The sequence below is a fragment of the Panicum hallii genome, chromosome 9 (assembly GCF_002211085.1).
Source record: "Panicum hallii strain FIL2 chromosome 9, PHallii_v3.1, whole genome shotgun sequence".
Classification (NCBI taxonomy): domain Eukaryota; kingdom Viridiplantae; phylum Streptophyta; class Magnoliopsida; order Poales; family Poaceae; genus Panicum; species Panicum hallii.
Window position 1 is genome coordinate 21,844,061 of NC_038050.1, and position 13,497 is coordinate 21,857,557.

Consider the following 13,497-nt stretch of genomic DNA (forward strand, 5'->3'; position numbering starts at 1 on the left):
TACGTTCTGTGTGGTGGTTTGTATTGCTTTATATGTGGATTGTTGGTTGATGCTTTAGAGTGGATCCGTGGCCGCCCTTATATAGTCCGGGGGACAGCGCTACATAGAAATTCTAGCCAAATACGAGCTTAGGAGTCCTGCTCGAGTACTACTTGGATAGTTTTCTTCTGTTCCGACTAGTCCTACTCCTGTACGAGTAGTTACAACTGGTGTAGCGTGTGGACCATATCCTACCCTTATCCTAGAATAAGTATGCCATATGCGCAGTCCCGTGGCTCTAGGTCTGACACGAACCTAATTTGCAGGACCTGCACTGGAGATAATCAGAGCTTCCAAACCTTAGCATATCGTGCTACGCTAAACTCACCGTCCGATTTTTAGGGCAACAGATTGTATGCACATCCAAACATGAATTGGATTTGCCACTTTGTTGAATTTTGTATAGAAATTTCATCTACATCCAAATAATGGATTTGGTATTGTGATCCATTTCCAAAGCTAGTCTAATTTGGTATTGGACACAATTCAATACCAAACCCTCCAATATCAACATTCAAATGGAGCCTCGTAGATATGCTACTGCCGTAGTTCAAATAGCTTAACTAGTCAATAATGAAATGTAAATACAATGTTTACATGTTAAAATAGCCTAACTGGTCAATAAAATATAAATACATGAGACGGTAAAAAATTAATATATTGATTGTATCCTAGTCAACAAAAATTAAATACAGTATTCTTAATATTTGGCTATCGATATCTCTATGAATCCTGTGCAAGGCGTATACTAAAAAGATATCAGAAGTTGTTTTTAGTTTCTGTAAGTATTCAAGTATTGCAATGGTAATGATATGGTCAGCAAGTCAGGTAGACAGTGTTATTGGCTTATTGCCGATGTCAATTCCTATGAAAAACAACTCATAGTCTTTATAATATTTTTTTTGCATAGTGCATAGACCAAGGCCTTAATTAGGGTCCAAATTGCACGGTAAGAGTCCAGAGTTATTTCTTTTAGGCCAGATGGTACGCATATAACCCTGCTAGAACTTGTTGATCAGTGACGTACTTGGGTGCGCTTCCTTGCAGCTGCAGTCCACCCTTTGTGTCGCTGTCTCTCTTGTCCCTTCCAAACTTTTCTTTACGTCGCTGTTTTAGTCGTCAGTGCCAGAAGCCCCAATTCTTTCGTTGGCCTTTACTCTTCTCCTTTCTCCTCCACTTGCTTCAGGAAAACCCTGCTGGGCCAAGAGCTCCAGCCACCAGGCCGAACAATTCAGAGGGCAGGATCAGGAGAAACGCCGCGGCCATCTTCAGAGCGCGCCCTAAGGGATCAACGCCGATTGTGCCCAGATGGTACGCGACGCCCCCCCCCCCCCCCCCGCGTTTACTGAACGCTTAAATTCTTGTTCTGCTCTAGTTCAGCTTATGCTCATTCATAGCCGATGCCGACCGATTGTTCGATCAATCTTGTTGGTCGTTCCATGGAACTGATTCAATTGTTCTTTGGTTGAACTCAATTTTAAGAGTTGTTGGATGCTGCGAGTTCTTTGGTTGTTTCTCGCCACATGGCTCGGCTCGAGTTCCCTGAACCTCAGCTAGCTAATTGGTACTTTATGCCGGAAACCTAACTAATTTGTAGTGGATTATCCGAGAGACAATCGGTTGCAGCTACTCGTGTCAGCTTTGGTTCGGATAATAGATACTCCTGTAGGATGTAACATCGTTCTACTTCTACGTTTGGTGCAGCATGAGAACAGAGTAAGCAATGTATTTGTAAACCCTGTTCAGACAAATAAAAACAGAGTGAATTTGTTTGGAGTCAAAAATTCCCAACCAGATCGTGGCTTAGTTTCGAAGAACCAGTTTGTTTTCTCCTGAGAAGCTAGGCTCGCTGAAATCTGAACTTTGCGGTGCAGGCGAGCGCGTACAAGGGCTATGAGCCTCCTTCCAACTCCTCCGGCTACCGGAAGGACAAAGTCCGCCGCAAGAAGCTGACGGCGCAGAAGAGGAAGGAGATCAAAGAGGCGTTCGACCTCTTCGACATCGACGGCTCAGGTGTAGTATTTTATAGAATCACTTGGTGCATGCTGGGGGCTGGGCTCGCCCATGGCGTGGTGTTGCTTACTCTTGTCTGTCACCTGCATCCATCCAGGCACCATTGATGCAAGGGAGCTCAACGTTGCCATGAGGTACGTGTATAGATGCTTGAACCCTGACTCCCCATTCAGCTAGCTCTGGCTGCCAGGGACCTTGTAAGCATCGATCTATAGCTGATGGCCCATGGTGTTGCCTTTGCAGAGCCCTGGGATTCGAGATGACACCGGAGGTAGTAATCTGGTTCTTGTCAGAACATTATTTCCTATGTTCTTCGGAGATCAGAGAAGGTTCTAGGCTTCTAGCTTGGTGGGGATTGGGGAAAGTTAACTGACGGACATGGGACGATCTATCGTCGTGGTGGTGGTGGTGGCAGCAAATCAACCAGATGATCGCGGAGGTGGACAAGGACGGCAGCGGCACCATCGACTTCGACGAGTTCGTGCACATGATGACGGACAAGATGGGCGAGCGGGACGCCCGGGACGAGCTCTACAAAGCCTTCCGCATCATCGACAAGGACGGCAACGTACGGCGTTTGCAGCTTCTTCTAAAAATTTATTTCCATTTTTATTCTTTGCAAAAACAAAATGTTTCCGAACAAGAAATCAATGGCGATGCGCCGTCTTCTGCTGCCGCAGGGCAAGATCTCCGACATCGACATCCAGCGGCTGGCCATCGAGACCGGCGAGCACTTCACGCTCGACGAGGTCAGGGAGATGATAGAGGCCGCCGACGAGAACGGTGAGCTAGCGTCCAGCCACTGCCAATGCTTGCCTCGTCCTGGTCAGTGATGAATTGATTGATATCCATGTTTGCTCCATGGATCCCTGAGTGCAGGTGACGGCGAGATCGACCTGGAGGAGTTCATGAAGATGATGAGGTGGACAAACCTCGGGTCAGGGTTTTAATCCCAGGAATGGATTGGATTGATGAACAATATATATACAGCCAAGTGAATACGCTTGCAGCATAGGAATTTAGTAGCTACAAACAGCATGGTTCTGTATAGATCCTGCAATTCCAATCTTTCCTCAGCGAACACGGTAAGAGTGTAGTGTAGTTGCATGCTATACTGTACATGTACATCAGTACCTGTGGCTTGTATTTTATGTGTATATATGAAATGAAGCATTATACATTTATACTGAAGAAGGCTCAAGTGATCGTACTCTATAACGAGAGTAATAAATAGTGAACGACTTTTTTCTGAGATTATAAATAGTGAACGACTAATATATATATATATATATATATATATATATATATATATATATATATGAGGAAGAACTGCTGGGCCAAACGGACCATATGGAATACAAAGCCGACCTTGGGCCGTTTAACTTTTTGTTGTTGGCGTGATGATGCAGCCCAAAGGGCCCATGACACATGGTATTTCGAACTAACAGAGATGGCTGAAGCCACAAAATGCGGTGCGAGTGCGACCATATTCTCTGTTGGGTTCACCATGCATGGCCTGCAAAAGCACTCATCCGGATGAGATATCAAACGGGCACAACAGAATCAACGCAAATACAGGTGAGTAGAGGAGCATTGAACTGAGACTTGAGGAGGCGAGAGATCGAGAACTGGCAGCACCAAGAAGAAGGTAAACCCTTAAAGAGAAGGGAAAAGATAGAAATAGACACAAAGGATGACAAATGGGGCCTGCTCGTGACTGTGGCTAAATATGTGAAATGGGACATCCATCTCATCCTCTCACCATCATATATACAAATAAAAAATAGGATGGACCCATCACCATAACCGAACACAAGGTAGAATGATCCAATCAGGAAAAATAAAAGACCACACGTCACATTTAAATAGTTAAACCAAATAGGAATCCGAGTAGCATGGGAATGTGGAATCCAGTAAACTTGTCTTTCGAAAGCGGAAGGCCCTGTTTGGTGATCTTTGAAAAAATCCTACCTAACCGGTAAAATTAAAACAGCTCCTACACTAAAATAGCTTACACTTAAATAAAGTATCTGAAAAAAGTGGTTTCACCAGCTTCTCCTCTCTCACAAGGTGTGAATTGCTCATAAAATTATCTAATTTGCCATTGAGAAGATATTTTATTAAATATTTGCGAAATGATATTAACTCCATCAGAAAAACTGCTCCATCGTTGAAGTCAAAGTCGAAGCTATTTTAAAAGCAGTAAGAACCCTACTTAGCTTGAAATATAGAATCAAGTTGTTTTGTTTCAAATTATTTGGCCCATGGGTTTCTAAATCACATCAAGTTTAAACTTAGCATGTGTTTGGATGGTGGATAGAAATAGATCAGTACAGATTCGATCCACGTTTGATTGCAATTGAAGATAGATTGGATCCATGCTTGAGCGATGCGGGTCGAGGTGTTCCTCCGAGATCAAGAAGACCATTCCAACCCACTTCGACCCCCCACGGCTCCGTCTCGCTCGGCGCGGGCAGACGAGCGGCGAGCGGTGGGCGCACAGCCGGGCAGGGGCGCAGCCGCGGAGCCTGCCGCGGCCGAGGAAGGTGGGGGCGCGGCGCGCGGCCCAGTTAGGGGCGCCGCCGCCGCCGCCGAGCTTGCCGTGGCCGAGGAAAGGGCGGCGGCACCGAACCAGCGGCGGCCGGGAAGGAGGGGCAGGGAAGTTGGGGGCGCGGCGTCGGGCGGCACGGCGTGGAGCTCGGGCAGAGGAGCGAGCGGCGGCGCGGCCAGCGACAGCTCGCGTGTGGGCGCTCGCCCGGAACCCCGCCGGCGCCGGCCCCATCCTCAACTCCTGCGGCTTGCTTGATTGATTGATTCGCCGAGTAGCTTGCTTGCTCGATTGATTCCCGTCAGGACGTGCTGGAGGACACGCACAACACGTTGAGGTCCTGCGCCTGGTCCCCCGACGGGAGGCTGCTGGCCACTGTGAGGGCGCGCGGCCAGCAGCTCGCGGCGCTTGCAGCGGCCAGCGGTGACGGCAGCTCACGGCGCGGCCGGCAGGGGCGAGCGCGCCCGAGGCAGCGGCTGCTCGCCGGCAAGCGGTGCCCAGTTAGCCGGCTTCCAGAGGAGGCTCCAGGAAGGGGATGAGCACACGAAGAAAAATAAAAATGTAAAAGAGGATGACAGGTGGGATCCGCCGGTGGCTGTTAGCAGCGTGAAACTGGCATCCATACCATCTCTAAATAAAGATCGAAAAATTTTGACATCCATAACATCTCTCTAAATCAATATTATAAAGATCGAAAAATTTTAAGAACATTTTTAGCTTAAATTAGGCGAGCCTCACCCCTCACGTTAGACCCACCTGTCAAGGAGGTGGGATGATAGATCCATAGAAATCGGAGGTTAGCAGATATTTCTGCCAAAAAATGATTTTTTTTCTCATCACTGATTTGTTTACTCGCCCACGCGTACCCACTCGTCGACTCTAGTCAATCGAGTTTCCTCTTCTCTGCCGCACTCCTGCAGTCCTCCCTTCTCCCCATGCATGATCCATTAAGGTTCTGTTTAGTTTCGGAGAGCTAAACTTTATCCCTATCATATTAACGAGAATCTTACCATTTAGGAGTATTAAATAAAATCTGTTTACATAATTTTTTGCACAGATAGGTGGTAATTCGTGAGATAAATTTAATAGGCTTAATTAATCTATAATTTGCAAACGTCTGCTAATTATGGATTAACATACCTCATTAGATTCGTCTCGCGAATTAGTCCAAAAATTCTGCAATTAGTTTTGTAATTAGACTTTATTTAATATTTTTAAATGATAAGATTCTTTTTATATAACAGGGCTAAATTTAGCCCTTCCGAACCAAACAACCCCTAATCTGTCCGCCGCCGTCTGCCCTCCCCTGTTCCCGTCTCCTCCGCCAACATCTCCTCTGCCAAAGCGCGGCCCCATCCCAGATTGGAGGAGGCACAACGGCAGCGGGAGATCGCCAGCGCCCACCTCGATCCCAGCGGTGGCGCTCACCTAGCCAAATCACCCCGCTTGTCGGACTCCCTGGCGCATCACCGCACGCGACGCTTCAAATCCGTGACAGTTCCGTTCCTTTCGCGCTCCGCAAAATACCTTCCTCACGCGCAAAATCCGTGACAGTTCTGCTCCTCCGCCAACATCGCCGGACACTGGATGCTGTCATTTCCTGCGCCGCCTCTGCACGCGCCAGCGTACTGTGCCCCGCCATCTGCTGCGGGGCCCCACGGACGGCGATGGCATGTGCAGCTCCAGCTCCGAATGGAATGCAGACGTGGCCCGGGCTGATCCTAAAGGCCAAGGATGGCCACGAGCATGCGATGGCCTGTGCAGTTCCGAATCCAGACCTACGTCGTCTGGAACGGCCATGAGCCGGCGCAAGGGTAGTACTACTTCGCTGACCTATACGACCTCGTCCACTTTGTCAAGCTCGTCAAGCAGGAAAACCTCTACGTCCACCCCCACATCGGCCCCTACGTCCACAAGGAATGGAACTTCGGGGAATCTATTTGTCGCGCACGCAACAGTGGCGCGGGCCATCGCAGAAGCCGCGCGCCCAGCCCTGTTCATCTTCCTCCCCGAGACAAAGGAGGGTGGATCAGCCGCCGGCGAGGGGTGGGACGTGAAGGGAGCGGCCGCCGGCGAGGTCGCCGGTGGCCAGGGTGGTGGTCGAGGCGGCGGGGTTAGTGTTTCGGGTTGCTAGGGCTTCCAATGGCCACCGGCCCTAGAGGAGGAGGTCGGCGGCGGCGGCCCGGCGGTGGTGGTGGTTTGGTCGGCGGCGGAGGCGAGGTGGCGCTCGGCCGGCCGGGGCCGGACAACCGATGGGCGGTGGCCGGCGGCGGAGGTGAGGAGAAGACGCCGGTGATGAACAGGTGGTGACGCTGGAGGCGCCGCCCGAGCCGGGGGAGGCGGGGGAAGGTGGGGGCGGAGGATGAGGGGATTCTTCTCCGATAGCTCTGCGCGAGCTCACGCGAGCTAGAAATAGACGGCCCATGGAAGTTGGATATAGGGTACGGCGATGCATTGCAGTCCTGCTGCTATACCATTCTGGTGTTCGATGGGTTGCCTGTACTAGAAAGTGTAATGGAGTAAAAAAAAGAAACTAAATCTTGCATCATTCTCTTTAATACATACCCACCTACCACAAGTGGTAAAGTTAAAATATTTTACCCATACAATATTGCTAAATGATAATGCAATATGTCCTATGACTTCTCTCACGGGACAACCATATTGCTAAATAAAGATCAAGTTGCACGCTGAAGAAATGATGATGATTATAAGAGTTAAATGGTCATTTTTCTGCTCTACTAGTCTATGTATTTGTGTATTCTTTGATAAATATAGAATATGTGTACAATAGTACGCCGCAATCTTTCTATCCAAATAAAAAATTGAATTGGATCTATCCCTTTAATCAAATAATAGGTGGATTGAACCCGGATTGAACCCAACCAACAAATAGGATGGACATAACCCATCTGCTTAGTTACTCGTACACAGGTTCAGAGCACTCGAGTCGTTGAGGAATATTCCACTTCCCCTGCTTCGGTTCCCCTCTCCGGCGAACCGCGATGAGGTCTCCAGCCGCCGCTAGCGCTGGCTCCGGCTCAGATTTCCCGGACGCTCTGCCCTCCCCGACCTCCCCAGCGGCGGCCCCATCGCATCCCAGGTGAGGGAGCAGCACACTCACCCTCCCCCCCCCCCCGCCCCCCCCCCCCCCCGGCGTTTTATATATGTAATTGACCTTCGTGGTATTCTCGTCGTCGTCAGCCCCGGCCGCCACTACTACCTTGCCGTCGACCGCACCCAGTTCAAGATGGTGCGTGCCTCTTTTCCATGCCCCCTCCGCTTCGTGGCAGTGCACTTGGATTTCATTCTCTCGGATGCTAATGGACTGGTTGCGCCCAGTTTTGCGGTACCGCTGGTTGATTTGTCTCGATTCTTTATGATTTATGGTTGTCTTGGTGTGCAGAGGACTCTCTTGGAGCTCCTGGGGGTTGTCGCGGATCGCCGCGGCGGGCTGCCCATTTCGATATGTGTTTCCTCACGGGATGAGCTTGATGCTGTTTGTGCTGCGGTCGCTAACCTTCCCTTTGTGTCAATGTCACCGCTGGTAATTCACGACCACAAGTCTACAACATAGTTGTAACTTGCTCGATGTATTTCCCTTTGTTCGACTTTCTCCTAAAAGTCGTGGTTGCTTCAAAGTAATATGCCTGCATCTAGCGTATTTTCTCGAAAAATATATGATGTTTTGCCAATTGCCATCATAAATATTGTTATGTGTCCAAATGTCTCTTCTCTTTCACCTCATGAAAATTGTCGCCCAAGTTCTCGTAGGTCTATGATCCTTGCTAATAAGATGCTTCACTTCACATCAATATTAACATATTACTAATGGGTCCTTTTTATGAACAGTACAGTGATCAGGCTGAAGCAGAGCGTGCATCGATCCTTGAGAAGTTTCGTCAAGAAACAATTCAGTGGAATCAGACTAGCAAAGCTATCGATATGGCCGAAAGTTCTAAGCCTGAAAGTATGGGCACAAAACTAAGCATTATAGTTGCAACAGATGCTTGCTTGCCTCTGGCAGCGATGGCAGAGGCACCTCTTATGGCTCGTGTGCTGATCAACTATGAGCTTCCCACAAAGAAGGTGAGCTTTACCCATATTTGTTGATTTCAGTCCATATTCTGCCCAAACCATGAAGCTTTTTTTTGTTCTTTTCCTTCTTTTATATTCACTATTACACAGTTTTGCTGGCTCTTCTAGTTCTACCTTTCGGATGTCTTGCCTGTCCTAAAGATTAAATTTGAGTTTTGCAGGAAGCTTACTTAAGGCGCATGTCAACATGCTTGACAGCAGGTATATTAAGATAGTATCGATTCAGTCCATCTCTTATGCTCCTTGATGTAGCTGACTGGCTTTGATGGTGCAGAGGGAATTGTAATTAACATGGTTGTTGGTGGCGAGGTGGCTACACTCAAGGCTTTAGAAGAAAACAGCGGTCTTCTTATTGCCGAGATGCCAATTCATGTAAGATATAGGAGTGCACCATTATTCGTTTTCCTATCATCGAATATTCTCTTATGGTCTAAACTTAAAATATTTGCTATGCAGGTTTCAGAGATATTATGACAGTCTCAACTGTACAACATTTCAGAAGTTACTATTTTACTTCCGCACTAACTACTTGAGGTTTTACTTCTGTTACTTCGATTTTTTGGATTGCTTTTCATGGTACAGATTGTTCCTAAAATAAGATCCCTGAAGAATAAGAATAATGTTCATTGCTTCTTTTTTTCTGAGAAATGAAAGAATATAGCCATGGTTGATATCCAGAGACATGAAAGAATATAGCCATGGCTGATATCCAGAGACATGATTCTTTTACTCCATGCATCGTTTCTGTGTTGATGTGTACAAATTTTTATAAGTATTAAGGGAGCTAGAGTTTTCAGACAACTGCAAACATGGGAACATTTTTTTAAGGCAATAGAAATATATTTGCACTAACATCAGTCCATTATTCTTGAATTAAAATTAGTTCTGAAGAGATCAATTGCAGAATCGCAAAGAGATAGCCACTTGCCCAAGTGATGTTGCTATGGAATGCTCTAGCATCCACTTTGGTTGTATGATGATCTGATAAACTGGCGTTTTGAGTTTTGACTAGTTGTCTAGTATTACGCTTTGTGATCTGTGCTGCACCCAACTTTCACTTTGCAGCAAAAAGAATTGAGTGAAAAAGTAATACAAAAAAGGAATTACATGATATCGAAAAAATACAGGAAGTGATAGTATTCGCATGAGGTCATCAATATCTTGACATATAAATACAAGGAAATCTGCACCTTTTGTGGATCGCACAACCTCTACTGCCACCATTATGCAATTATGCTAAACAGTTTTGGTGTAAAATGGGGTTACTGTAGACAGATATAGAGGGATGGGAATCACCACACACCTTGGTTTGAGGGGACACAGTTATACATATCTAAGAGCTACCTGTGCTCTTATAATCTAGTAAGGGTGGCCTACTAAAATGCCATTGCTGCATTCTTATCCATTACAAAATTATTTCAAATAAGCAGATAAAGTCAACAGGACAACGCATAACATCGCATAGCATTTAACGTGTAATGTGTTAAGTTCATGTTTGTTTTTCTTGAACGCACAGGAGAGCTGTGTACCATTGCATTAAGAAAAAAGATTTTAGAAATACAACACACACAGACATGAAGAGTCAAGCAAACATTCTAAAAAGTTTTGGTTGCTGTCTTATTAGATCAAACTTCCTGCATGGCAACACAAGTTGTTTTGTTACAATGAGTTCCATTGTTTGTCATAGTGTTCATTATACCAAAAACGTGCCTCCACAATGTTAGTGTGGTGCGCGTGCTGACAGCATATTGAAGCTGCTGGTACCTGGCCAACTTTTATGATCAAAAGAATTAGACGAATCACTTGGTTTTGTCCCACTTTTTGAATGTTGCAAAGTACATCGATTTTACCTGAAACTGAAGCACAAGAACTGCATGGACCAGTTTGTGTATTTTTCACATGTGTTTAGTTCTGAAGCATGTGATAGGATGTTAGTTAAACCGAAACTTTGAACAAAGAGAGGTAAAGTTTGTGTATCAATTGACTGCATTGTTGCCTTTCTTTTTTCTGATTGTATCTTTAAATTTCTATAATATAGATATTGTTGGCATAGTATTTCTATTCGTAAATGGTGCGTTATTGTATCCCTTTAGATCATGTGTCATCTAGATCGCTTGTCTGAAACCAGAAACAGAAATGAAAGGAAAATGTAATGAGAAAGTTGTTATGACGAAGTATGAAATAATTATACATGAATAAATGGCATGTTTATTATGCCAAATTATGAAGTAATTGTTACTTTTCTGGAAATATTTCCTACCTTTGGTTTAAGGACTAGTTAATACCGATTGGCTGACACAAACTAAAGGCCATGGACTCACGAGTCGATAGAAGAAACACTAGATCAGACAATGCTAGTCGTATTAATGACATTTGCAGACAAGCAACCTGAAAGGAAGTAAGTACATTCGATTAACAGGTTAGGTCCACCTTTTTTGTTTATACATTGAGTTTAACTAGCATCAAAAACATGTCTTACGATGTATCACATGTGAGCTATGCTGGAAACGTATTCCACACAAGATCTGTTTGCCAACGAACAACAGATGACGTCCTTCATTAGTCTCAAGTGAAGAACAAAATAATCAAAGAACAAATGCTTCAACTATAAACATTTGTGGACCGTGTTAGTAGATATCTCCAGAATCACTTCTCTGCGTATACAACTTCAGCATGGTTTCGCATGCGTACGTCGGTGCACCGAGTTAGTGTTTGGTTGAGGAGAATGGAGAGCCGCTCCATTCTGTGTTTCTGTGTGTGGTTCACGAGTGCGGGGATGGAGCATTCCAAAACGAATATTCCCTCCAAGATCCGGGACGGCTCGATCCCGCGAGATCGAGCGAACCGAGCCGTCCCACTTCGACGGCGTTTCTCGCCGTGATGTTGGGGAGCGCTCTGGCGGAGCTTAAGCGGCGCAGGGGCGGAGTTTGGCGCGTTGGCGGAGCTCGGGTGGACCTCGTCGCGGGGGCGAAGCTCGGCGCAGAGCTCGGGTTGGAGGCGGGGAGCTCGACGCGGCGTTCGGGCGGGGAGGCGGAGGCGGGAGGTGGAGCTCGGCGCGGGGCCGCAGCTAGGGCGGGAGGCGGAGCTCGGTGCGGGGCCGCAGCTCGGGTGGGAGGCGGAGCTCGACGTCGAGCTCTGGCGCGGGCGGAGCTCGGGTGGATCTCCCGCAGCGCCGAGGCGCGAAGGGCGCCACCCTCTGCTCGCTCCTAGCTCCTGGCGGAGAGCCGCACGCAGTCGCTGCAGCTTCTGGGCGCCTCTGCTCGTCTTGGTGAAGGTCGTTGGAGGTCCTGTCGTTCCTGGCTCCTCTCGGTGGAGGAGGATCCTGCCGGCATGGCGCCATCTACAGCTCTGCTCATCTCGGTGGCTGGTGGTCATGATTTTTTTTCTTTTTTTGATGAAGGTGGCCACAGGCCAGGCATTGGCGATAAGGCCGAAGGTGGACGGGAAGACGTGCAAAAGAACTAGACACTGGCAGGTGGGACCTAAATTAACGGTGGCTAACAGTCCATCATACAGGAGTAAATTCCCTAGAAATTTTAAAATTGCCTGCTATTCAGTTTAAGAATTATACTCTCAACACTACAACCGTTAGGGATCCGTTTATTTTTAACGGAACAAAATTTTTTAAGGCACTAGCATCATAGAAAATGATTTTTATACCTTTTTTCTTTTCCATGGGAGAAACCTTATACTTTCCTTCCCATCCGGCTGCTCCTCTCCCCGAAGGACTTGCACCTCCTGCAAATCCCCACTCGGCGCCCCTCGCGCGACGAGCTCGAGATGGAGCGAGCCAGGAAGAAGGCCGCTGACGAGGAGGTGGAGTACGAGGACGACACTATCGCACGCCCAGTCGTCAATGTGGTGCGACTCCAGGTGCGACTCCACTACGGCGAGGTCACCGAGGCCACCACCGTGCTGCTGCTATCGATAGTGCGGGAGGCCATGGAGTCCGTACCCAGGCGGATCAAGATGGACTTGGACCTCGGCATCGTTGAGGTGGACAAGGCGTTGGCGCGGTGGGCGTCGTGCCTGGATGGGGCCTTGTCGCGCGGCCGTGGAGGAGGCGGTCGTGGTCAAGCTGGCTGACGGGCGCAGGCTGCTGTGGCAAACGGCGAACCGGAGCCGAAAGGAGGTGGCGGAGTAGGGGCTTTACATCCTCGAGAAGGCCGGCCGGCTTGTGGTGGAGAGAGCGAGAAAGTTGGCTGAGCAGAGCATCACCACTGCCGCCACCAAGATGTTGATCGTGGTACGGCCACCCAGCAGGGATGAGGACAACATGATCAGCCATGAGGAGTGGGACTGATATGGAGGGGTTTAGGAAGGGTTTTGAAGATGTTAACCAAATTATACTTTGTTTTTTGAGGGGCAAAAGAGTCTTTTCCGTGGCTATTTAACTCTATCGTAACAGGTTATGGACGATTATGGCACTGAGGGAAGGCATCTAAATTTCCATGGTACTGAGGGAATTTATCCGTTATACTATCTATACTCGTCCCTCCAACAATTATAAAACTAGAGGCACTCCATCTCTTTAATCAAACACAAAGATAGAACGTTCTGTTCCTAAAATCAGGGATGGAGCCATTCCGTTCTGCCCCGCTCTCCAACCAAACGCTACATTCCGTTTTATCTCGGTCTCCAACCAAACGCTATCCAAGTTTAGCCAAGGAAACAAGAAGAAAAGATCCATTTTTTTTAACTAGCTAGCTAGTACAAGACACCATAGGAGCATAGACTCTTCAGCACAATTCATGAAAGACAACTTACGATGGCTTAAATGATGACAACCTTTTATTTGT

At 47.4% G+C, this 13,497-nt stretch overlaps 3 protein-coding genes across 3 annotated transcripts; all 3 read left to right on the forward strand.

Moving 5' to 3' along the window:
- The first annotated feature begins 1,184 nt into the window (after positions 1-1,184).
- On the forward strand, positions 1,185-3,246 carry LOC112875562 (probable calcium-binding protein CML8). The gene is made up of 7 exons (XM_025939443.1): positions 1,185-1,350; positions 1,914-2,052; positions 2,150-2,186; positions 2,296-2,323; positions 2,468-2,620; positions 2,733-2,835; positions 2,932-3,246. The coding sequence occupies exons 1-7, from the start codon at positions 1,348-1,350 to the stop codon at positions 3,000-3,002; spliced, it is 534 nt and encodes a 177-aa protein (XP_025795228.1). The 5' UTR covers positions 1,185-1,347; the 3' UTR covers positions 3,003-3,246.
- A 4,262-nt stretch (positions 3,247-7,508) lies between these two features.
- LOC112875942 (eukaryotic initiation factor 4A-I) lies at positions 7,509-9,499 on the forward strand. The gene is made up of 7 exons (XM_025939954.1): positions 7,509-7,703; positions 7,805-7,853; positions 8,007-8,147; positions 8,453-8,689; positions 8,860-8,899; positions 8,973-9,070; positions 9,155-9,499. Exons 1-7 carry the CDS (start codon positions 7,606-7,608, stop codon positions 9,170-9,172), a joined length of 681 nt encoding a protein of 226 aa, XP_025795739.1. The 5' UTR covers positions 7,509-7,605; the 3' UTR covers positions 9,173-9,499.
- Positions 9,500-11,584: 2,085 nt separating this feature from the next.
- LOC112876154 (rubisco accumulation factor 1, chloroplastic-like) lies at positions 11,585-13,119 on the forward strand. The gene is made up of 2 exons (XM_025940203.1): positions 11,585-12,173; positions 12,425-13,119. Exons 1-2 carry the CDS (start codon positions 12,072-12,074, stop codon positions 12,782-12,784), a joined length of 462 nt encoding a protein of 153 aa, XP_025795988.1. The 5' UTR covers positions 11,585-12,071; the 3' UTR covers positions 12,785-13,119.
- Positions 13,120-13,497: the final 378 nt, after the last annotated feature.

Bases quoted from the DNA above. Each gene is read 5' to 3' on its own strand.
- LOC112875562 (XM_025939443.1), top strand. The intron at 2,187-2,295 runs GTACGTGTATAG...TTGCCTTTGCAG, and splicing joins GAGCTCAACGTTGCCATGAG to AGCCCTGGGATTCGAGATGA. The intron at 2,621-2,732 runs GTACGGCGTTTG...CTGCTGCCGCAG, and splicing joins TCATCGACAAGGACGGCAAC to GGCAAGATCTCCGACATCGA.
- LOC112875942 (XM_025939954.1), top strand. From the start codon at position 7,606: ATGAGGTCTCCAGCCGCCGCTAGCGCTGGCTCCGGCTCAGATTTCCCG. The intron at 8,690-8,859 runs GTGAGCTTTACC...TGAGTTTTGCAG, and splicing joins ATGAGCTTCCCACAAAGAAG to GAAGCTTACTTAAGGCGCAT. The intron at 8,900-8,972 runs GTATATTAAGAT...TTGATGGTGCAG, and splicing joins GTCAACATGCTTGACAGCAG to AGGGAATTGTAATTAACATG.
- LOC112876154 (XM_025940203.1), top strand. From the start codon at position 12,072: ATGATTTTTTTTCTTTTTTTGATGAAGGTGGCCACAGGCCAGGCATTG. The intron at 12,174-12,424 runs GTGGGACCTAAA...CTCTCCCCGAAG, and splicing joins AAAGAACTAGACACTGGCAG to GACTTGCACCTCCTGCAAAT.